This window comes from Cygnus atratus, chromosome 16, assembly GCF_013377495.2.
Source record: "Cygnus atratus isolate AKBS03 ecotype Queensland, Australia chromosome 16, CAtr_DNAZoo_HiC_assembly, whole genome shotgun sequence".
NCBI lineage: Eukaryota > Metazoa > Chordata > Aves > Anseriformes > Anatidae > Cygnus > Cygnus atratus.
This window is the reverse complement of record NC_066377.1, coordinates 15,723,948-15,747,485: the sequence shown is the minus strand read 5'-3', so window position 1 is coordinate 15,747,485 and position 23,538 is coordinate 15,723,948. Positions and strand designations below refer to the sequence as shown.

Below are 23,538 nucleotides of genomic sequence, written 5' to 3'. Positions count from 1 at the left end.
CCTCCCAGTGGGGGACATTGTTTGAACTGCTTGTTCAAAAGACACCTGCCAGCATTTTCCTTTGTTAACACAGTCAGAAAGCCAAGTCTTTCTTGTTGCTTGCTTTTATCAGCTGTGCTGGCTGCAAAGAGCCAGTAGTGTGAACAAAGGAAAAACCAGAGCACCCAGGGGTGCCCCAGCTTGCTCAAAGCCACCAGAGAGCAACAGCAGAGAGCCCTCGTGTCGGTGCGGTGCTCTGCACAGCAGGCGTAGTTCTCCTTAGGCCAAGGGACCCAGTATCGATCAGCACGCTGGCACTTCCACCACCCATGCAAACTAGGTGAGCAGAGCTGCCTTCAAGCCAGGCCACCACAGATGTCCCTTTGTGTCCCTCCCCTCTGCACCTCCTTCTGGGACCAGCCTGCCAGGGCCATGCCATCCCTGGAGCAACCCCGCGGTGGCCGATGATGGCCTTACAATGGACCAGGGACCAGGTGACATGCAGTAAGGAGATGCACTCAGATCTGAGCATTTACAGGATTCCAGGCCGTGCAGTCAGATGAGGATTTCTTTCTGCATGTTTCTCTCATTCTGGATTGCTTTTCCATCACTTCTTCCATCTACTGAGCCACTGCGTGGTCTTCTCAGGAAGAGATCAGCTCGGAACTTTGCAGAGTCGCTGACCACCTGCGTGACAAGGGGCTCTCAGTCCACTGCTGATCCCCACTCCCCGGCCTGTCCTTGTTTTCCAGGCTGAAAGCTTTCTTGCTTGTCTTGGTAGGCGGCAGAGGGGAGAGGCCCCAAGCCATGGGTCTCTCACCGCTACGGCTTTGGCCCCGCTTCGGCTCTGTGTTAGTGAGCTGCAGCAGAACAGCCACAGGGACTCCATCACTGAAAGCCAAGGCTGGCGGTGCCTCAGCCCTACCTACCCTCGCCTAGCAGCGCTGAGCTGGGCACGCCACTTCGCCCAGGCACTTTCCCTGCTTCCTTGCTGCAGAAGCCACACCGGCCCTTCTGCGCTGAGCGCAGGGAACGCACGGAGTCAGAAATGGACCAGAGCATCTGAGGACCGACCGTACCTCGAGTTCAGGCGGCGCGCCCGCTGCCTGCCTGAGCCCTGCGGCAGCACCGCCGCCCACAGAGCCCCGCGCTGCGCCCGAGAACGAGCCCCCTGCAGAGAACACTGCTGGGCAGCGTCCGCGCCCCGGCCGGCTCACGGACACTGCCTTGTGCCACACCGCGGTGCAGATGTGGCAGTCCGGACGCCCAGCTCAGGGCGGCCCAAGCAGAGGAGCAGCGACGCGGCAGGCAGCACGTCCGTCCGCAGGGCTGCGGGTGCCGGGCTGCGGGTGCCGGGCTCGCTGCTCCCCTCTGCCCCCCGCAGCCCGCCTCAGGCTGCAGCCCGGGGGTTGCCCGGGCCCGGAGCACAGCCCTGGAGCACGGAGCACGTCCGGCTAAGGGAGGCTGTGCTCTCCCCGTCCCTGCCACAGCGGAGCCCGGCCGGCGACTTCGGGAAACCCCCGCACCGGGAAACCCCCGCAGCCCCGCTGCTTCCCGGCCCGTTTATCTGTGCCCCCGGCTGGAAGGAGACGTCCCTCCCCGCCGGCCCTGCTCTCACCCCGGGGCAACGCCGCGGCCGGCGCCCCGCGCCGCCAGCAGGAAGCCGGACCCGCCCCGTGCGGGACTCCCCCTCCGTCCCCCCCGCGCCGACCTCGGGGCCGCCTCCGCCAGCGTGGCCGCGCCGGGGCCGAGCAGGGCTCGCGGTGCGGGGCAGCCCCGCCGGCCTCGCGCCCGCCTCCCGCCGGGGCGGCCCCGCTCCGCCGCCCCCCTCCACAGCCCCCCCCCGCGGGGGCCCGGCAGCGGGCGGGGCGGGGCGGGGCGGGGGGCGGGGCGGGGCGGGGCCCGTCCCGCCGCGCCTGCGCGGGGCGCGGGCCGTGACGCGCGGGGCGTGCCGGCGGCTTTAAAGGCGCGGCCCCGCCCGCAGCGCGCAGCCGGAGCGGCGGGCGGGCGCGGTGAGTGCGGGGGCTGTGCGCGTCTCCTCCCTTCTCTCGCCGGCCGCGGCCGCAGGAGCACCGAGCGCGGCCCGAGCCCGGCGTCCGCCCTCCCGTTCCGCCGCCGGGCCCGACCTCCCCGCCGCGGCCGAGCGGCCCGCAGCCCCCCTCGGCGGGGCGAGGCCGAGCGCCCCCGCGCCGCGCCTCCCCGTGTCTCCGGTCCCCTCCGCCCCTCCTTTGTGTCTCCCATGGCTTTGTGTCTGGAGCTCCTCAAGCAATGTGAGTGCGTGCCCGGGGCGCGGCGGGCGGGGGGCCGGGCCGGGCCCTGCATGGCTCCGCGGCGGGGGCGCCGCGCCCCGCCTGCCTGCTCCGCGCCGCTTGCCGCTCCCCGCGCCCCGGGCCGGGCGGGCCCCGCTTCCTCCCTTGCTTGCCGTGGCTGCCGCCGCGGGGTCGGGGCCCCGCGCTTCGCTCCGCACGGCCGGGGACGGCTGCCGCCGGCCAGCGCCGCGCCGAGGGGCGGGAGGGCCCCGGGAGGGTGCCCGCCTCCCGCGAGCAGGCGGCCGGCGGCACCGGGCCCTCGCCCGCTTCCGTGCCTCAGCGAGGGAGACGGGAGCGGGAGGGAAGGAGAGGAGGAGAGCTCCGTTACCGGCCGGCCGGCGCCCCGCTGCTCTCCCCAGCCTCTGCTGAGCGAAGCGGGGTCACGGCAGGTCGGTGCCCGGGTGCCCCGGGCCGGTGCTTAAGGCCTTGAAGGAGTCCCTGGGTGCTGTAGAAAATGAAATAGTGCTTCGCTAGATTGCACGCTTCCCGAAGCGACACCGACCCCTTTTCAGGGTGCTGTTAGGATTCTTCCTCCCCTCAAGAAAGGATGTCTGGATGCTGAACGGATGCCAAGGTTTCCAGCACCCGTTGCTGTTACGGGCGGATGCTCAGCAGCACCCTGCGCTCTGTGGGCTGGCCGCGGTGCTCCAGTCTCTCTGGCCTGGGACGAGATCAGGTCCTAGCTGAGGCTACCTGGTGTTACATGCCAACGGTGAGCTGCCCTGCCCTCTTCGAGGGGCTTGTGGCTTAGGCTGAGTGCCTCTGAATTTAATAGCAGGGACAGTTCTGGTAGTAGTGTGAGGTGTCAGAGGGAAGGGTGTTTTACAGTTGCTTTGAGCACTGAGTAACTGTAAACTCTTAATTTCTACTGGAGTCTTTATTAAGAGGTTTAAAGGGAAGGATTATTTCTAGGATGATGTTGGTAGGAGTAATATTACTTATTCCGTGAAAGTATGGACCTTGACCTCAGGGCATACCGGAAATGTGTATTTGAGATGGGAACGGAACCGGGATCTCTGGCTCCTGGGCTTTAACTTGTGAGTTGGGGGGAGGGCAAAAAAAACAGCATGTGGCATTGGATCCTAAAAATAAATTCCAATCATGTGGGATGATAACAAGCCAGATTGCCAACTTGTGTAAGTTGGCAGACTTGACTCTGAAGGGTCCAAATTGCTTAGCTGGTGCTTGTTCTTCCAGGATAAATTTGCTGCTGTGAAGTTAGTGCTTTGAATGTGTTTGTGGGGAGAAGCACACACAACTAGTGATCAGATCTAGCCCGCTTGTCTTTCAGATAAATATCGTGTGTGCTTACTCTGCAGCAGTACATGGGCTTCAGGAAAAGGTTACTTGTGGCAGACAGATGTTGTAGTTAAGGAAAATCTAGAAGCTTGTCCTCCTTTATTAAGATGCAGGTGCTAAATGGCTGTAAGGAATTTTGCATCTGTAGCTTGTTACTTCTGTAGTGTCTGTACAAGACTTTTCTCTGTAGCTGAAATAGGTGTAAGGAGGCCCCTGGATCTGAGGTGTAAGGAGGCCCCTGGATCTGAGGTGTAAGGAGGCCCCTGGATCTGAGGTGTAAGGAGGCCCCTGGATCTGAGGTGTAAGGAGGCCCCTGGATCTGAGGTGTAAGGAGGCCCCTGGATCTGAGGTGTAAGGAGGCCCCTGGATCTGAGGTGTAAGGAGGCCCCTGGATCTGAGGTGTAAGGAGGCCCCTGGATCTGAGGTGTAAGGAGGCCCCTGGATCTGAGGTGTAAGGAGGCCCCTGGATCTGAGGTGTAAGGAGGCCCCTGGATCTGAGGTGTAAGGAGGCCCCTGGATCTGAGGTGTAAGGAGGCCCCTGGATCTGAGGTGTAAGGAGGCCCCTGGATCTGAGGTGTAAGGAGGCCCCTGGATCTGAGGTGTAAGGAGGCCCCTGGATCTGAGGTGTAAGGAGGCCCCTGGATCTGAGGTGTAAGGAGGCCCCTGGATCTGAGGTGTAAGGAGGCCCCTGGATCTGAGGTGTAAGGAGGCCCCTGGATCTGAGGTGTAAGGAGGCCCCTGGATCTGAGGTGTAAGGAGGCCCCTGGATCTGAGGTGTAAGGAGGCCCCTGGATCTGAGGTGTAAGGAGGCCCCTGGATCTGAGGTGTAAGGAGGCCCCTGGATCTGAGGTGTAAGGAGGCCCCTGGATCTGAGGTGTAAGGAGGCCCCTGGATCTGAGGTGTAAGGAGGCCCCTGGATCTGAGGTGTAAGGAGGCCCCTGGATCTGAGGTGTAAGGAGGCCCCTGGATCTGAGGTGTAAGGAGGCCCCTGGATCTGAGGTGTAAGGAGGCCCCTGGATCTGAGGTGTAAGGAGGCCCCTGGATCTGAGGTGTAAGGAGGCCCCTGGATCTGAGGTGTAAGGAGGCCCCTGGATCTGAGGTGTAAGGAGGCCCCTGGATCTGAGGTGTAAGGAGGCCCCTGGATCTGAGGTGTAAGGAGGCCCCTGGATCTGAGGTGTAAGGAGGCCCCTGGATCTGAGGTGTAAGGAGGCCCCTGGATCTGAGGTGTAAGGAGGCCCCTGGATCTGAGGTGTAAGGAGGCCCCTGGATCTGAGGTGTAAGGAGGCCCCTGGATCTGAGGTGTAAGGAGGCCCCTGGATCTGAGGTGTAAGGAGGCCCCTGGATCTGAGGTGTAAGGAGGCCCCTGGATCTGAGGTGTAAGGAGGCCCCTGGATCTGAGGTGTAAGGAGGCCCCTGGATCTGAGGTGTAAGGAGGCCCCTGGATCTGAGGTGTAAGGAGGCCCCTGGATCTGAGGTGTAAGGAGGCCCCTGGATCTGAGGTGTAAGGAGGCCCCTGGATCTGAGGTGTAAGGAGGCCCCTGGATCTGAGGTGTAAGGAGGCCCCTGGATCTGAGGTGTAAGGAGGCCCCTGGATCTGAGGTGTAAGGAGGCCCCTGGATCTGAGGTGTAAGGAGGCCCCTGGATCTGAGGTGTAAGGAGGCCCCTGGATCTGAGGTGTAAGGAGGCCCCTGGATCTGAGGTGTAAGGAGGCCCCTGGATCTGAGGTGTAAGGAGGCCCCTGGATCTGAGGTGTAAGGAGGCCCCTGGATCTGAGGTGTAAGGAGGCCCCTGGATCTGAGGTGTAAGGAGGCCCCTGGATCTGAGGTGTAAGGAGGCCCCTGGATCTGAGGTGTAAGGAGGCCCCTGGATCTGAGGTGTAAGGAGGCCCCTGGATCTGAGGTGTAAGGAGGCCCCTGGATCTGAGGTGTAAGGAGGCCCCTGGATCTGAGGTGTAAGGAGGCCCCTGGATCTGAGGTGTAAGGAGGCCCCTGGATCTGAGGTGTAAGGAGGCCCCTGGATCTGAGGTGTAAGGAGGCCCCTGGATCTGAGGTGTAAGGAGGCCCCTGGATCTGAGGTGTAAGGAGGCCCCTGGATCTGAGGTGTAAGGAGGCCCCTGGATCTGAGGTGTAAGGAGGCCCCTGGATCTGAGGTGTAAGGAGGCCCCTGGATCTGAGGTGTAAGGAGGCCCCTGGATCTGAGGTGTAAGGAGGCCCCTGGATCTGAGGTGTAAGGAGGCCCCTGGATCTGAGGTGTAAGGAGGCCCCTGGATCTGAGGTGTAAGGAGGCCCCTGGATCTGAGGTGTAAGGAGGCCCCTGGATCTGAGGTGTAAGGAGGCCCCTGGATCTGAGGTGTAAGGAGGCCCCTGGATCTGAGGTGTAAGGAGGCCCCTGGATCTGAGGTGTAAGGAGGCCCCTGGATCTGAGGTGTAAGGAGGCCCCTGGATCTGAGGTGTAAGGAGGCCCCTGGATCTGAGGTGTAAGGAGGCCCCTGGATCTGAGGTGTAAGGAGGCCCCTGGATCTGAGGTGTAAGGAGGCCCCTGGATCTGAGGTGTAAGGAGGCCCCTGGATCTGAGGTGTAAGGAGGCCCCTGGATCTGAGGTGTAAGGAGGCCCCTGGATCTGAGGTGTAAGGAGGCCCCTGGATCTGAGGTGTAAGGAGGCCCCTGGATCTGAGGTGTAAGGAGGCCCCTGGATCTGAGGTGTAAGGAGGCCCCTGGATCTGAGGTGTAAGGAGGCCCCTGGATCTGAGGTGTAAGGAGGCCCCTGGATCTGAGGTGTAAGGAGGCCCCTGGATCTGAGGTGTAAGGAGGCCCCTGGATCTGAGGTGTAAGGAGGCCCCTGGATCTGAGGTGTAAGGAGGCCCCTGGATCTGAGGTGTAAGGAGGCCCCTGGATCTGAGGTGTAAGGAGGCCCCTGGATCTGAGGTGTAAGGAGGCCCCTGGATCTGAGGTGTAAGGAGGCCCCTGGATCTGAGGTGTAAGGAGGCCCCTGGATCTGAGGTGTAAGGAGGCCCCTGGATCTGAGGTGTAAGGAGGCCCCTGGATCTGAGGTGTAAGGAGGCCCCTGGATCTGAGGTGTAAGGAGGCCCCTGGATCTGAGGTGTAAGGAGGCCCCTGGATCTGAGGTGTAAGGAGGCCCCTGGATCTGAGGTGTAAGGAGGCCCCTGGATCTGAGGTGTAAGGAGGCCCCTGGATCTGAGGTGTAAGGAGGCCCCTGGATCTGAGGTGTAAGGAGGCCCCTGGATCTGAGGTGTAAGGAGGCCCCTGGATCTGAGGTGTAAGGAGGCCCCTGGATCTGAGGTGTAAGGAGGCCCCTGGATCTGAGGTGTAAGGAGGCCCCTGGATCTGAGGTGTAAGGAGGCCCCTGGATCTGAGTGTATGAGGCCCCTGATTGAGTGTAGAGCCCCTGGATCTGAGGTGTAAGGAGGCCCCTGGATCTGAGGTGTAAGGAAGGCCCCGGGATCTGAGGTGTAAGGAGGGCCCCTTGGATCTGAGGTGTAAGGAGGCCCCTGGATCTGAGGTGGTAAGGAGGCCCCTGGATCTGAGGTGTAAGGAGGCCCCTGGATCTGAGGTTGTAAGGAGGCCCCTGGATCTGAGGTGTAAGGAGGGCTCCCTGGATTCTGAGGTGTAAGGAGGCCCCCTGGATCTGAGGTGTACTGGGAGGCCCCTGGATCTGAGGTGTAAGGAGGCCCCTGTATCTGAGGTGTAAGGAGGCCCCTGTATCTGAGGTGTAATGGAGGCACCTGGCTCTGCAGGTGTAAGGATGTCCCCTGGATCTGGGGAGGTGTAAGGAGGCCCCTGGATCTGGAGGTGTAAGGAGGCCCCTGGATCTGAGGTGTAAGGAGGCCCCTGGATCTGAGGTGTAAGGAGGCCCCTGGATCTGAAGGTGTAAGGAGGCCCCCTGGATCTGAGGTGTAAGGAGGCCCCTGGATCTGAGGTGTAAGGAGGCCCCTGGATCTGAGTGTAATGAGGCCCTGGATCTGAGGTGTAAGGAGGCCCCTGGATCTGAGGTGTAAGGGAGGGCCCCTGGATCTGAGGTGTAAGGAGGCCCCTGGATCTGAGGTGGTAAGGAGGACCCCCCCCCCCCCCCCCCCGGCCCCCCCCTTGATCTGTAATGTGGCCCTTAAGTGCTGGGGAACAGCCACTTTGTGGCATGGCAGTTCTGAAAGGACAGGAAGGCCCTGTGCAAACCCCACCAGATCCTTGTCAGCAAGGGCAATAATGGCAGAAACTTAATTTTCTTTATTTGTGGGTTGGCTGTATGGAGAAGATTGAAAATATGGTGTGAGTTGGTAAATCATGCAGCCCTCAGCACCTCTGAGGCCAACAGGTACCTTTGTGGAACTTGATCAGCTGTAGCTTGTGCTCTGTTCCTCTGGGTGAAGGGGCAAATGTTGTCAGCTGCTGGGGAGAGCTTGCATTTCGCTTTGCAGCTGTGGGTGAGTCAGTAGTTGGATACCTAATCTGCATGTGCAGTTGAGATTTGTGGATGCTTCTGGCTACTTAGCTCAAGGTTATCCGTCTGCTGTTCTAACATAATGTGTAATGCATGGGAGGCCTGCTGCTCTGTGAGCTCACTCTGAGCTGTGCATGCTGCCACAGCAATGTAATTTTAAAAGCTTTTAATGGATAACTAGTAACTGCCAAGCACTTACAAATAACTGTATGTCAGTTCTGGTCTCCTCTGTAGAGCTGAGTCCAGTCTCCAGTAGTTTGGAGTGAACTATTCAGTGGAACCTGTAAAAGTCTCTGCTGCTAATTCTCTTAATGCTGTAGATGTCTCTGCAGAAATAAGGTTGCAAAGCCATGCTGCAGCAGGGCCTGTTTTTGTCTCCTCAGCTGATACTTCTGCTCTGTGCAACCTGTGTGACAGCCTCAAATATTTTTTAATGGATTGAGGAGGCATAATTGGATTCAGTGCAGCGCAAGTTACAGTAACATATGTGAGCTGCAAGGATTAAGGCTGTGCAGGCGGGTGGCCTTGTTCAAGAAAAATCTACTGTAATTTCTTCAGTGAAAAGTTGTCAGTGTGTTTCCTGTCAGAGCAGATTTAAAAAGGGAGGGGAGAAATACTAAGTATAATTGCAGTTTGCTTGGAAAGGAGATTAGAGTTCAGGCTATTGGATCAAGTTCTGTGCAGGCTGTATTTGAGGCTTGAGGGATGAGAATGCTGAACTAGGTCCCCCTGGGAGAGCTCACAAAGAATGTGTTTATCCCTCCCTTCTCTCCTGGTCTGCAGCCTGTGACCTCTTGCTAGCCTACCACCTGGACAGAGGGAGAAGTGGGGGGACAGAATGATACTGGGGGTTTGAAGTAAACTGTCCTTAAACAAGTGAAAGGTAAACTATTCACAGGTGTGCTAGTTAATGAGGAGAGCAGAAATTCTGTCTGCTTCAGTTCCTCTTGTGGCATTAATGAATTATTGGCCACTTGGTGCAGATGAGCGCACTGTGGGCCTTCTGTCCTCTGCAGAAGCAGTAGGCAAGGGAAGTAACTACTGTAACTACCCCATGACTGAAGTCTTGGCCTCAACTTAGCCCTCTGCTTCACTTTTCTGCCCTGCCAGGATATGGCCTCTAAGCCTGAAATGTGCTGTTTCAGAAGTATTTGGAATTTCTGCTGAAGATAGTTAAGTGTTCAAATACATAAATGTGTGAATCCATTTTTTAGTTTTTATGGAGTCTGAGCATAACAGACAATGTGAGGTAGGGCAGTAATAGCATTTACATACTGCAGTATGGGCAGTCAGCTGTCCGGGGAAGTGACAGTCCTTGCCTGCAGGTGATAATGAAGCAGGAAGGTTGTAGGGAAGTCTCTTGGGGCATGCTGCTATAGTGACCTGAAAACTGTAAGCAGGTAAACATATAGATTCACCCAGCAGTGTGTAACAGTATGGTTATATAGGAAAGAATTAGGAGGCCCAAAGGCAGCACTTGTTGCTGAGATGCTGGGGTTTGCTGAAGGTCTGAAACCTGAGCAAGTGATTTGTTGAACAGGGCTGTGAGGAGAAGGTGCACTTGATTAGGGGCTTCAGAGCCTGCCTTTCTCCCTCAAGGAGAGGAAACTGGAATTCCCCTGGAGGAATTGTTCCTGAATTTTTGTGTGCAGCATTTAAATGCTCTGGAGAAGACAGCAGCAGAGTTGTGATTCTCTTACCTTGCCAGGGCTGGTGGCTTGGTCTTGTGAAATTACTGCTAAAGGAGCAGAGGGGCATGTACATGTACTGTGATACAAGAAGGATGTCTGATACCTATGTGAGTTGAAGTACTACACCCTGCTGCTGCTCCCTCGTAGCAGACAGCATGTGCAGGAACTTGATTATCCTTACTGCCATATGGGATGTCTGGGGGTTAAGCTTGTCATCTCTTCTTGCAACACCGGGAGAACAAAAAGTCTCTTTACAGTGGACTTGCCAGAAACAGGCTGCACCTTGCTGCATTGTATGGCAGCACTCATAAGAGAAGCAGTACAAGGATGCATAAATTTAACTTACCACTAGTATTTACATTAAGGACATGTTGACTCTCAGTTTTGTACATCCTATTTAGTACTCTTTGTTAAGAAGTCCAGGTTTGACTGCAGTGATCTCTTCTTTTAAGCCTAAATTCTAAGATCAAAGCTCAAGCTACTGTGTTGTCTCTCCAGTTTGAAACTGATGGAAAAACTCAAGTAGTGAATGTCTGAAGTAAATTCTTACGTGATGTCTAAAAAGTAAATCCTTATGTATAGTGTGAGCTGTCAGAGTGTAAAATTAAAGCAAAGATTAGAAGCCGAATGTGACTTTCTACTGATGCTCTGTCATAGTGCAAGGTAACATTTGATGAAAGTTGAAAGGTATTTAAGAGTTGATAAAAGGGAATTTTTAATGGAAGTTCTTGTCATAAGATTAGTCAAACTTCTAAGAGAATTATTTGCATTGTTTTTTTATATTTGGGGAATGTTCAAACTCAATGTAGTCCCTGCAGGGCATTTGCTGTGCTCAAGAGGGATCTCAAACTTCATAGCCGGGGTGGGGATACCCACAGTTGCATTAAACTGAAACTCAAAACTGGGAAGTTAACCCGTATCTCTTGGGCCTTATGTACAAGGCAACTATGGATGTCTGATGCTAGAAAGTGTCCCAGGTCACAGTGGAAATGTCCCCATGAGGATTCTTGAACCTTCCTCTAAAGGTGCTGGTTAGGAGCTGCTGCACTGCCTGTTTGGCTGCCAGACTGGTTAGTGCTGCTCTTACAGAGAGCAGCGTGCGTCAGAACAGCTTGAGCGCCAGCATGCTATTGTACAGCCGGTCTCCCCTTGCCTCTTGTAAGGTCACTTCAGTAACTGTTTTGTTAAGAAGCCTTCTCTTCCTTCTTTGAACCCTGAGGCTTTTCCCAGTCTCTCAGCGTGGCCCAAACATGAGGTCCTGAGTCACAACACTTCTGTCCAGGAACTGTTCCAGGTTTTCATGCTCTCTATTGAAAGGCTACCAGTGTTTTCTTGTCTGACCTGCCAGTTGAGTAGCAATCCTGGGCTGAGGATATTGGCCTCTTAGCGCTGCTACTCTGAGCAAAGCAAGCTCCTTGGCAGTGTGGAGCTGGTGGAATGCTCAGCCGGCTATGGTGTGCAGGGGGACTCCCCTGGGGAGAAGATGTGTTTGGGAAGTTGGCACTAGTGGAACAGCGATGGAGAACTTCCACCCCCAAGTGCCTGAGCAGCTGCTTATTCTGACCCATTGGAAGGAGAAAGAAGTTGGACAGTGTTTGCACAACCTTGAGCTCTGGTGCTGGACAAAGCAGCTACTTGGATTCAGAAGCACTGGATTCTGTGACCCTCCAGGTTGCAGTGTGCCAAGAACAAGGCCTTGAGCAGGGAAATTTTGGGTACCAGGAAATGGAGATCTGTAACCTCCAGCCTATTGCCTTGGCCACCATGCTGCTGCTGCTTGGGCTTGGCTTTGCACTTGGCACCTGGCTCCAGTGTCTGCATCTCATTGTCACCCTGCAATCTTCTAGGGTGTTCTGGAGGTTGCTGCTGCTAATAGTTATATTATGCCACACATTAGCTTTTATCACTGCTCTGTTAACTTGCTTACTAGAGATGAGTGCTGCAAAATGCTCTGGGTTGCTGAGGGGAGGCTGCCAACGCAGGCTCTGATGTTTCTGCTATTGTGGAAGTTGCTCGTGCTTCTCAAGCCAAATGACTGGCAGGAACCATAGGCCTTTGGGGAAGGGAAACAAAAGACCTGTGTGGATCTGTCCTCAGTCCTGAGCAAATGCTGTCCCTGTCTGCTGTACAAATTGTGCATGCCTTGTGTGTGCTTTCAGTGGACATCTTTGTCCCTCAAGAAGAGGCCAGTGTTTAAACTGACCTGCTTGGTTGCTGTGTGGCTGCAGACTGGTTTCTGTAGTTTCAGTACATTGGCTCTCTTGGCTCTTCGTCTTTGTAATGCTTTAATTCCTTTTCAGAGTGCTTCAGGGAGTTGATGTCAGAGAGCCATCAGATCTGAAGAAATACATAAACTTTAGAAATAATGTAAATAGGAGTCAGGCCATTTTAGCTGTGAACATCTGGCCTGCTCAGAAGCAGGAGATGTGAGGGGCAGGAAGGATGGCAGCTGGGTGCGGAGGAGCTGCTCAGGCCCAAGCTGAAGCGGGGCTGTGGCCCTTGCATGAAGGGCTGCACAGTGGTCACATCACCACGGGGACGCAGGCTCTCGCTGCCTCGGCTGTCTGCACCAGCTGCTGGGCTGATGTGTGGTGCTGCTGCTGGCCCTGGCTGCGCTGCCCTCTGCCTGCTCCCTGCTGGGCCAGGGCCCAGCTCCCCTGGGCAGTTGGGGCTGCATTGGGGCATGGTGAGGCTCTGCGGTTCTGGCTGCTGTTCTTTGCTGTAGGGTGAGGTGAGTGGTTGGGCCTGGTGGTGCTGTCCTCCCTGGGAGGCCCACAGCTGGCAGGATCCATGCACACTGGCCCCTGACCCCTGCTGCTGTCCAGCTGTTTGAGAGGAGCATTAGGTCTCTGTGTTGCCAAGTGCTGGGTCCTACACTTTGGCCACAATAACCCCATGCAGTGCTGTAGGCTTTGGGCAGAGGGGCTAGAAGACTGAAGAGGAAAGGGACCTGGGGGTGCTGATGGATGCTCTGCTGAACATGAGCCAGCAGTGTGCTCAGGTGGCCATCAAGGCCAGTGGCATCCTGGCTTGTATCAGGAATAATGCAGCCAGCAGGGCCAGGGAGGTGATCGTCCGCCTGTGCTCTGCTCTGGTGAGGCCGCACCTCGAGTACTGTGTTCAGTTTTGGGCCCCTCACTAAAAGAAGGACATCGAGGCCCTGGAACGTGCCCAGAGAAGGGCTACGAAGCTGGTGAAGGGCCTGGAGCACAAGTCCTGTGGGGAGTGGCTGAGGGAACTGGGGGTGTTTGGTCTGGAGAAGAGGAGGCTCAGGAGAGACCTCATTGCTCTCTGCAAATACCTGAAGGGAGGTTGTGTTGAGGAGGAGGTCGGCCTCTTCTCCCAGATAATGAATGATAGGACTTGAGGAAATGGCCACAAGTTGTGTCTGGGGAGATTTAGACTAGATACCAGGAAAATTTTTCTCTCGAAGAGTGGTCAGGCACTGGAACGGCCTGCCCAGGCAGGTGGTGGAGTCACTGTCCCTCGCAGTGTTCAAGAAGTGCCTGGACAAGGTGCTATGAGATATGATTTAGTAGCTTAGTGGGTAGTATTGGTGATAGGAGGATGGTTGGACTAGATGATCTTGTTGGTCCTTTCCAACCTTGTGTTTCTATGATTCTACGTGTTGCTGTGAACCTCTGTAGAGCTGTGCAGGGCACAGGGAAGGCTCCCAGCAGGCATGAGCCTTGCCTTGTCTTCCAGCCCCGAAGTGGTGGCTCCAATGCTGTTCAGGGCTGGAGGAACAAATGCTCACCAGCGAGCTGCTGACACCAAGTGTGGGTGCGGTATGTACCCCTCCTCTCCTGTTGGGGCCTGTCCTGGGGAGGTGGCTCACCGAGAGAGGGAGGGCTGTTGAACATGCAGAGCAAACTTCCCCACCTGTCATCTTGGGTGTTAAATAGAGAGCTTTAAAGAGTAAAGATGAAAGTGTCTGTCATCTTGCGTCTTTGAAGTGCTGTGCTTTGTCTTGTCAGACTGTCATTCTGCTGCGGTCTCCAGGCCTGCTGCAGCTCTCACCAGCTACCCCAGCACACATGTGGCAGCTCTCCAGCAGAGTTGGTGGAGTTGCTGTGTGCTTGCTCCACAGAGCAAAGCAGGACTCGGGCTAATGAGGCCTCCTTGAATCAAAGGACAGAATTGGGCCAGCCATTTAGGCTGCTGGTGTTGCAACAGCAGTAGACTTTGAAGCACTGTCTGCTTTCTTCTGGCATGCTATTTGTGTGCTTACCTTTGATTTTTTTCTGATTTTTTTAAAGTGTCTGAGTATCCAGGGTGCTGGGAGAGGTAGCTCTAAAAATAACTTTAGAGGCTGGTTGCTTCCAAAGTTGTTGTTTTTGCTTCTATGTTTTCTTTCCCTTCTGTTGATAATGTTTTTTTTCCCTCTGCTTCGAGGTCTGGTTCATGCTTAATCATGTGTTCTGCTTTCTTCTAGTTCTTGCTATGTTAACAAACATGCTTTGGGTATGGGTGATGGTATGTGTTCAGATAGCTGGTGGATGTGATTGCAGTTCTGGGTGAACTAGGTTGCGTGCCAGAAACACTGAAGAATGAATTAACTATTGGGTAAAACAGTTTTTGAAACACGGTGCCCCTCAGGTACTGTACTGCAGATGGAAGCATGCAGGTGTGTTCTTCTGCAGCTTTAATTGGTGGTGTTCACAGGTGGGGAAGCTGCAGGAAGACCTGTTATGCCATTTCTCAGAAGTGCCATAGGATGGTGCGTTTTTAATGGCTGGATGAATCCCAGCAGTAACTCTAGTTGCTGTTAATGTTTTAAATCAAGTCTTGCTGTTACATGTGAAATAACTTCATAAAACTGAGGTAAGAGGTGGTAGAAGTATTGTGTACAGTGACTCTCACTTGGATGGATTTATGGCTGAGAACTGCTTCTGCTGTAGTTGTTAAGGGTGCCTGTTAGATGTGTTTTATGCTAATTCTTATGGTGTGATGATTTCCAGCATCACTTTAAGTGACTCAATTACAGTTCTTGCCAGCTGTGCCTCCTACCATAAAACAGCTTCTTTCCTGATGACTACCTGGCCTCCACATGACACAAGGCAGCCAGGGCTAGGACCTGTGCTCTGTTTCCCCTGCCAAGAGTGACAGGCCTCTTCTTTCCATTGAATTGTATGAGAAGCACAAAATAGGTCTGCTCATTGCAGGTCTGGTAAGCAGTGTTACCCTTGAAGGCTTAATGCCACAGCTCATGAGCATGATCAGTATTGCTGTGCTTAAGCTGCTCTGCTGGGTGCAGCTGTTCTCACTCCAGCTAGCCTGACTTCATCCTGTGGCTTACACCTTCACATTTGCTTTCTCAGAAAGTAACCCCAAGTATATTCATATCCTGCTGTTGTGTTTAGGCTACCTGAGAGTAATGCTGTAAAATGTATTCCTGAATGTAGCTGTCTGGCTGAGTTGATAGACAAGAAAAGTCTGAGGCTTAAAGCCTGACTGTGGTATGCTCCAAGCAGCTGCTCTGCCCCAGGGACTTCCTAGTAGCTTTGTGCTGCTCCAGGCCACTCTGCAGCAGTGCAGCTAGCAGTTACCTCATCTCTGGGACCAGAGCAAGTTTTTCCTGGTTAACATGTGCAGTAGGATGGAATGTGGGGAGCAGTCAGGGAATTGAATTTGGCTTAAATCGTTTGGGTATTATTAGGGGCAAGTTAACTTCCCGTAGCATAGACTGGTTCTTTCTTACTGCTTTGGGTGTTGAAAACAACAAGGTGTAGATACCTAGAACGTGTAGATCATGTTCATGTAATCCATTTCAAATCCCAAGTTTGTTCTATCTTTGAAGGTAGTTTTAGCTGGCATGATTCATTGTGTGGATTGGCAGCCTTGGGTTGGTTTCTTTTGTGTTCACTTGTATGTGTGTGCTAATTGTAGCATGTTGAAAGGCACATGCAAAGATTTGCTTAAGAGCGATGGGCTGAGAAGCCTCTGAAGCATGTGGGCAGGCTACAGTGGAAGGGAAAACTTGATATGAGAGAAGAAAAATGGTATCTTCGATCCAAGCTGTGCTCTGTGTTCTCGGAGCTAGGAAAGAGGCTAATGATATGACGAATATTCCAGTGTAGAAGTGCTTTTTATGCATAGCCATGGTTCAGGGGCTTTAGGTTCACCTGGCAAACTCAAAGCAAGATTTTTGTTGTTGGAATGATGTACTTTCTCTAACAGCTTCTCTTATTTCTCACATTTACTATGGTTCAAACCACAAAAGAGCTTTCATGTTCTAACTGGCCTGTTCTGATGTAGTTGTGTTGCTCTGTCCCCATGGAGGCAGTCATGATGTCACATGCTGTGGCCTCACTCGGAAGTAGTTGGGAGGCAGTTGCAAATATTCCCCTGCACTCCATCCACCCCAGTAGTCAGTACCTGGTAGGAGAAGACAGAACAGCTCAATAGATGTCTGGGATGATGCAGAGCTCTTAACTGAGGCTGAATGTGGTGGGAGAGGTGTAATACAACCACTTTCTTGAAACTGTTCATTGCTGTGTCTGTGTTGAGCTCACTTTAAAAAAAAAAAAAAAAAAAACATGGCAGGAAGCCCAAAATCTCCAGCTATCACAGGGCTGCCTCACTTGAGCCCTGTTAACAAATGTCTGATGCCAAAAACCCAAGTACCTACTCGGCTGCATTCCAGTTGCCTTGTAGTGGGCTGGGTGCTTTTTGTGGCTGGATCCTGGGTACACTGAGCTTGTCGCAGCGGCTCTGGTACCAGCCTAAAAAGCTGGTACATCACCTTTGTGGCCATTTGAGTGAACTCTGGGGGCCTATTGCTACCTTTCGAACTTGTGAAACAATTGTTTCCATTGTGGGAACACTTAACCACATGCGGGAGTAGCAGGGCTGTTGAGAGCTGTGCAATGAGATCATGAAGGCCAACAGGATTTGACTTGTATCCCCTCATGTGTGAGCTCAGTGAAGATGGGAATGGAGCAGAGAACTGGGCTTCTTTCATGGCTTGATTCTGTTCTGTGCCAAAGTGCTGGGAACTTGTCTTATTTCCTGGAATGCCATGACTCACCATTGCTAAGACAATGTGTGAGAATGTGTTCGGGTGTGTACAGTCTCTTCCATGCATTTATCCTCAGCTTTGTCCATTTTTTGTAAGGTGTCTGGCTGAGTGCATGGCACAGCATGCTGCGAGCTGTAACAAGCTCTCCAATGCAGTCTCCTCTTGGTCAGTGCAAAGCAGGACTCTGGTCTTCAGTGCTTCGCCTGGCAAACACGTAGCTGAAGTTTTTCAGTTATTTATCTTTGAAAAGGGGCTTTGTCATGGCTATCACAGAAGCACGTTGACTGTAACTCTTCTGTTTGCATTGTTCTGATATTAGGGAGGGGGAATGTAGATTTCCACTGCACATGGGGGTAGCTGGAGCTGTGGGATGAGGTTGGGGTGCTCTGTCTGCTGGCCCCACTGTTCAGCAAGAACCCTCTGCACGGCACTTGCATCAGTTGGCTTGGGCTGTTCTGGGCTGTGATCCATCTAGACTGGTGCTTGTTTTAAGCAGCCTTGTGTTCAGACAAAAGGGATAAAATATCATGTAAGATGGAAGCTGAAACAAGTTCTCTTTTTAGCAAGAAATTTCTGGCTGTATTCCTGAAGGGATCAAAACTGTTTTCCAACAGTTCTGCTGACAGACGCCTCTTCTTTTTCTAATTTACTTTGTGAATTGCTGGGTTTTCAAGCTGAAAGGCTAGAGCAGCTCATAGCATGAAGACAGCAGCGCTCATGTCATTTGGAACTGTTTAAGTGTCCTGTGGAAGGAAAAACGTGACCGAGGCCAATTGCATTTGAATCCATGTTAATTGGTAGCGGTGTTGATCTTAATATAGCTAGCTGTCTGGCCAGCTTGGTTAAAAACTGAAGGGTGTAGAAAACGTGTAGTTTTCACCTGACATAGGTCACATCTGTCCTGACTGCTACAAGGGATGCGGAGCTGCCTGTACTGAGGCTACTTGACTCTTCAGATTCCTAATGTAATAGTTCTTTAAGAGAAGAAAAGGGATGCTAAAAAGTCTGACTAAAATTGCTTAAGACTATAGTTTACAGACAGATGTAATTCAGGAAAAAAGTTAATAGCCCATCTATAATTATACATGGTTTGTAAGTTTATATGTATTTAGCATGCTTTGAGTTCTCAGTATGTGTAGAAAACTACCTCATCTCTGGGAAGGATAAGACAATGTTTCCCTTATATACAGCAAAACAGCCAATTCCAAAGTATTTGGAGATTTCCATTAAAGGCTAGGAATACATTGCTTACTAGAAGAAATCTAGTCCCTTCATTACACATGGGCTTGTCTAACCAGCTATCCCCAACAGATTTCCTTATTACAGGAACGAGTGGCTGTGAAATGGCTTATTCTTTCAGAATGAGACTGCATGGAGTTCCTTATCCCCCAAACTTATGCCCTCTAGGGAGTTAACTGGGGGTAATTCTGTGGATGAGTCTGTGATCTAATATTCTCAGTTGCTTTGTTCTTATGCCAGTGATGGCTTTTGGCACACTTGAATACCAGCTATACATCAGATAATCTGATGACCAGATAATTTCTACTACCAAGTTCTGAATAATACATTATATGTCATGAGTTCGATGGAAGATGCTATGTAGGTTGTCTCTGGATTCCTGTCTTTCAAAAAATATAAAGTACCTGAGTGAATTCATGGGGCGGCTTGGAAGCTCTTCTCCTTTCTCCATGGTTTCAGCAGGTAACCTCTGTCAGTGAGAAATGGGCTCATCCAGCTCTAGAATGGGCAGAACAGGAGTGGCTCTCACAAGTGACAGATCTCTGGCCTTTTTGATAGGTTCTTCCATGGTTGCCATTAGATAAAGGAAAACTAGGTCAGCATTGTTCTGCTTTGGGGAGCAAGAGGTTGGCAATAGAGACAGAGACCTCTTCTGTTGCAGCTATGTGGACGCCAGTGTTCCAGGCTTCCTTGCTTGTCATCTGCAGCCTCTTAACTGCTTCCAGCAGCAGGTCTATACTGACCACCTTGCGCTTTAGTGTAGATGCTTTAACTTGTGTTTGCATTGTATGATATCCTTTCCCCCATGCTAAACCCTTTTCCTACTTGCAGATTTCTTGAGTTAATGCAATCCCTCAGACTAACTTGGCTGGCATTTATAACAATGGTTGCACTGCAGAAGGAAAAAGAGGCCAGCCAAAGTAGATTGAGCACTTGAGGAGGATTTGAGCAGAACCAAATCAATATGCTGCAAATCAGTGTATTTCACTGTGTTCTCCGAAATGTAGACAGAAGGGCATGTATCTATCTCTGAAACAAGCTTAAAGATTTGGCTGTAGATGGTCACCTACAGGATAAAAAGCAGTTTCCAAGTTTAAAAGGGAAGAGTGGGCTACTAACTTTTTTTTTTTTGCAGAATAGTCCTCTGAAATGTATTTGGGTTATTAAGGGAAATAGCATTCCTGTCTGAAAGATAAGGTAGTGAAAATCACTACAAGTTTGTCTGGGCATCTTTCCAGCACTGAAGTTGGAGACATTCTTTCAGCACCAGTTAGCTAAGGGTTGTGACACCAAGTGCTTGTTCAGATTGCAAGTCATCAGATTGCGTGCTGCAAGCCAGGACCTGGAGACAAAAATCAAGTTGTCTTGTGTGATCTCTGATAAAGACTTGGAAACTAGAGCTGCCTGATCCTGTAGCAGCAGTGGCCATGTATACTTGTTCAAAGGTAAACAGCTCCTGCAAACATCATGCAGAAATCATCCAAGATATAGATTTGTGCTCAAAGCAAACTGTTGCAGAGAGAAGTAGGTGATGTAAAGCTGTTAGGTGCTCTTAAGATGACTAAAAGTGAAGTCTCTTAAGCGTATCTGGAAGCCTTGGGCTCCCATCTAGCTAAGCTACCATGCTTCAGAGTGATAGAGGAGGACTCTGTATTTTAAGTCTCTCTACCACTTGGTAACTTCTGATCAGAGAGTGGCAAGAGATAATGGAACCCTTCTCTCTTTAAAGAAAAATGCAGTTGTTCTTTGTCTTGTACATTCTTTTCCAGTCCCTCACCAGAAGGAAGATAACATACTGAGCCAAATTCTGTGCTTGTCTGGGTTCTTTCCAGTCATGTTGAGCACTGCTTACTAATACCGTGTCAGGTATGGGGCAAGCATAAAGAAGACAACAGTAGCACTTCACTGTTTCTGTATTCAAGCTCTCCTGCCCTAGCTAATAGTGACATGCTTCCAGGATGTGAATCAGTTCTGTGTCAGTGGTACTTGCTTTTTTCAGCCAGACTTAGTGCACTGTGGTTTGGGCAACACTGAGTAAGGATAGAGTGGAAACATAGGTGGATAATGCTCTGCTGCGCTGCTTGATCCGAACTCCTCGCAGCTGAAGGTGGAGCTGCTGGCTTACCTCTGGTGCTCAGGTTGTGTGGTGCTGAAGCCTGTTTGCAGGATTTGAAGGCCTGGTCTCAGAGGCAGCATAACCTCCTCCTGCAGTGCATTTCCCCAGAAACTGCAGGCTTTCAAAATCCTTTGAGGTTTTCATGTAGCGAATGTATGTAGGAGGAAGCTGGTTTGGGAGATACCTGTGCATGCTCTGCTGTGACACTGACAGAGCTGTAGACCTGTTTCGTCTGCCCACTGCATATGGTTGGCTTTGAATTATTAGCAGTCCGTCTTATTTGAAGGGGGAGCGGATGCTGTTCAGCTGGCCTCCTGTTCTGAGGTTCTCCAGGCCTGTCCATCTGTACTGTATCTGATTCATGCCATGCTCAGCACTGCTTGTGATTGACTGTGACAGCTCACGGCTGCATTGGCACAGAGTTTGCCCTGTGTAATGCACAGCAGTCCAGCAAGCAGGGGCAGTAGGCTGCCACCAGTGTCCCTTGCAGGAGCACTGATTGCAGTTCTCAGCTCTGTGGGCTGGTCCTCTGGTTACTGTTATCCTGTACTGCGAAGTGGTGAAGGTCGGAGCTAAGGCTTCTACACAGCTATGATCATGAATGTAGGAAGGAGGTAGTCTAGCAGTATCTACAAAAGGGGGAACTTTGCATATTCAGCAGTGGAGCTTATGTGTATGTGAGCTTTTGTCCCTGCAGTTTGTACGTGTTCCAATATCTAATTAAAAACTAAAGATAAAGTTCCTTTTTCTTTTTGTGGATGAGATTTATGAATAACTTTCTTAGCTGGCTTTATGGTAAAATCTCTTTGACAGAAGAAAGGAGTGAGTTTCCGCAGCAAGGAGTCTGAATAGGTCTACTTTTTTCTGGTATTAACTACTTCCAGAAAGCAGAATGCTCATTACCACACCGGAGTGGTACTTCATAGTGTGTCTGGCACCAAGGTGTGAAAACCTGGGGCACTGTTCTCAAAGTAACCGGCTGTTTCAAATGCTGTGATTCCAGCTGTGCTCATGCTCCTCAGTGCGGTAGTTCAGCTGCTCACATTCCCGTACAGTGGACATAACTTCTTGCCTTGAGAGACAGCAAGCACTTGTTGCTCACTCTGTTGTGCTGTACAAAGTTGCCTGCAGAATTTGCCAGCTGTAAGTGGAGCGGGGATGGGAAGGGGGTCAGCAGGGGCCTCAACCATGTAGGGAAAACTAGGTTTTGTGCTTGTGGTTTTTTGAAGTGCAGTCTCCCTCCAGAGTTCCGTGCTGTGCTTTATTTTGCTCTTGGGTTCAGTTTGTCACCTTTCTCCTTGTCACCTTCAGAGCTGACAGATTAACTTCTGTTTCTACTGAGGGGCTGAATGCTCAAAATGAGCGGGACATCACAGGGTAGTTTGGTTGTCCTAGGTGGTAAGTCAGATTGCAAGCTAGCTTTAAAATTTCAGAAGCAATTATTCCATGTTATTGCACTGCATTGCTCATATACATGTCTAATAGAAACTAATGAATGTTCTGCTAGTAAGGTGCCAAATATATATTCTGTGTATCTAAAAATCTAAATCTAAAGGAAGTGTTTGATAACTTAAACCTTAATGTTTTGAAGCTTCTTGCATCTCAGGTGCAGGAGCCAAAGCCCAAGGCAAACTTGTTCCTTCTGGCAGGGACTGTTGAATTAAACCACAAAGCAGTTTTCTAGTTAGTCAGGCTCCTGAGAGTTTTTTCTAATAACATCCTGGATTTGAGAACAGCAATATCATTTGCCTACTTGAACCCACTTCTAGCTCTAAGTGTTGCCATCTTCCGTGTTTTTCCTCTGCTTGGAGTGCTGCACGTAGCAGAGGAGGTGGCTTCTCCTGGAATCTGGGTGGGCAGGCAAAGGGCAGAACATCCTGGAATGTAACTTCCTAATGAAAAAAGCAGTCTAGTAAATCCAGGCATTCAGTGACTGCAGACTCGTACTGTGTTAAAATTTGCCTTAAATCATGCTCTTGCTTCAAGATCACTGCTGAAGCAAGCCAAGAGGAAGAACAGGTCAGAGTCCTTAGTCTTGAATTTATTAAAGATTTTTTTAGCTTGCTGGATGGTGGTACTGGACATTCCAGTGACTTTGACTACTAAATGTTGTCCTGAAATTGTGTATGTGCCCAGATTGCTAAATATCTGCAGAACTTAGGTGCAGTGGTTTTGTGCAAAACTTCCCTGCTCATTCAAAATGCATGACAGAGCTGAACCTAGATATTTCCTTCTGCATTGCTATAGAGTGTGAACTGTCCTTTAATTTCAAACAGGGAGTGCTTCTAAAACTGTCACTGGCAGAATAGTCCTGGGGTAGAGGCTGAGCTGTCCCAGAGGCATGTGTCCAGTAGGACAGGACTTTGGGAGGCTGTGTCCTATTTCAATTAGATATGACCCTGGCTCTGAGCAATGCAGTACTTAATTTAACAGAATACTGTTAATAATGTTAATGTTAATTGTACTGCACATTGCCATATGCTTGGTTTCCCGGCCTAGAGAAACCACAAATCATATGGATCCTCTGTTCTCTATGTGGTCAGCGGGATGCTGATGAGCCTTGCAGCCTTCATCTCCCTGGCTGCCTCCCTCATGTGCTGTGTGGCCACACAAGGTCTGGTCCATGCCAAGTGGTAACCGGTGCTGTGGTGGGGGACAGGTAACAGCTGCAAGGAGAAAGAAAAGGGCTTTGACTCCCTGGGTTGCTTTCATAGCCCTGCTTTTTCGCCTGGCCTCAAGCTCTGGCTGTCCCTAGGTCTGCAGCCGTAATGCTCCTGGTGTGGTGCACAGCGCGAGGTGCATGGCTTGGCTGAGCTCTGTGCTGCCCATCTAACACAGTGCTTCTCTACAAGGGGCTCCTTCTGGCCTCTCAGGTGTAGATCGTGGTCTGCTCATGGATCTCATACATACTAATGTGAGCTTGAGCAACATTAAGGGTAGTCTTTCACACAAATACCTTGTTTTCATGCCTTGCTTTCTTGGTGTCTGAGCTGTTTGCATCTTTTTTAAGCACTCAATAATGACTTCCTGGTGTGAGGCCTGCTGAGGTATGCAAATCAAGTTGAAATCAGACTGTATCCTTGTGTAAATCTTCACACCATGGTGGCCTCCTGTGTGCCCAGTGTGACTCACCTGGGTTGTTACACCCTTTCCCCAGGGATAAGGCATCCATGCTGGAGGGGATAGCAGAGGGTGCTGGCCTAGGTTGCACTGGGCTTGGTAGCAGTGCTGTCAGGTGTCCTGTCAATTAAATGTCAGTTAAGTTTGCTGTAGAGGTGCCTCCTTTAACTGTCCTCGTGGTTGTTTACAGTAGTGGTTGGAGTAGGAGGGGGCAGCCCTGTAGTACCAAGGGAGACAGCGCTTCGCAAACTGTTCCAGGTGTCTTGCAGCATAGGCTGCTGATGTTGCAGATTCATGGGAATTTACTGA

At 51.6% G+C, this 23,538-nt stretch overlaps 1 protein-coding gene across 8 annotated transcripts in view; it reads left to right on the top strand.

Moving 5' to 3' along the window:
* The window catches only part of DLGAP4 (DLG associated protein 4), a 75,494-nt gene that overhangs the window by 21,378 nt on the left and 30,578 nt on the right, over window positions 1–23,538 (top strand). The window contains exon 1 of one of the 8 annotated variants that reach the window (XM_035548182.2): window positions 1,954–1,991. The exons of 4 other annotated variants lie outside the window; for them this stretch is intronic. Coding sequence is in view for 1 of the 4 variants with exons in the window: in XM_035548176.2 (XP_035404069.1) it covers window positions 2,219–2,249 (31 nt within the window). In the remaining 3 variants the exon portion in view is untranslated. Of the gene's footprint in view, window positions 1–1,953; window positions 2,250–23,538 lie in introns of those variants that run through there. 3 more of the 8 variants (XM_035548177.2, XM_035548176.2, XM_050713967.1) reach the window with 3 other exon arrangements.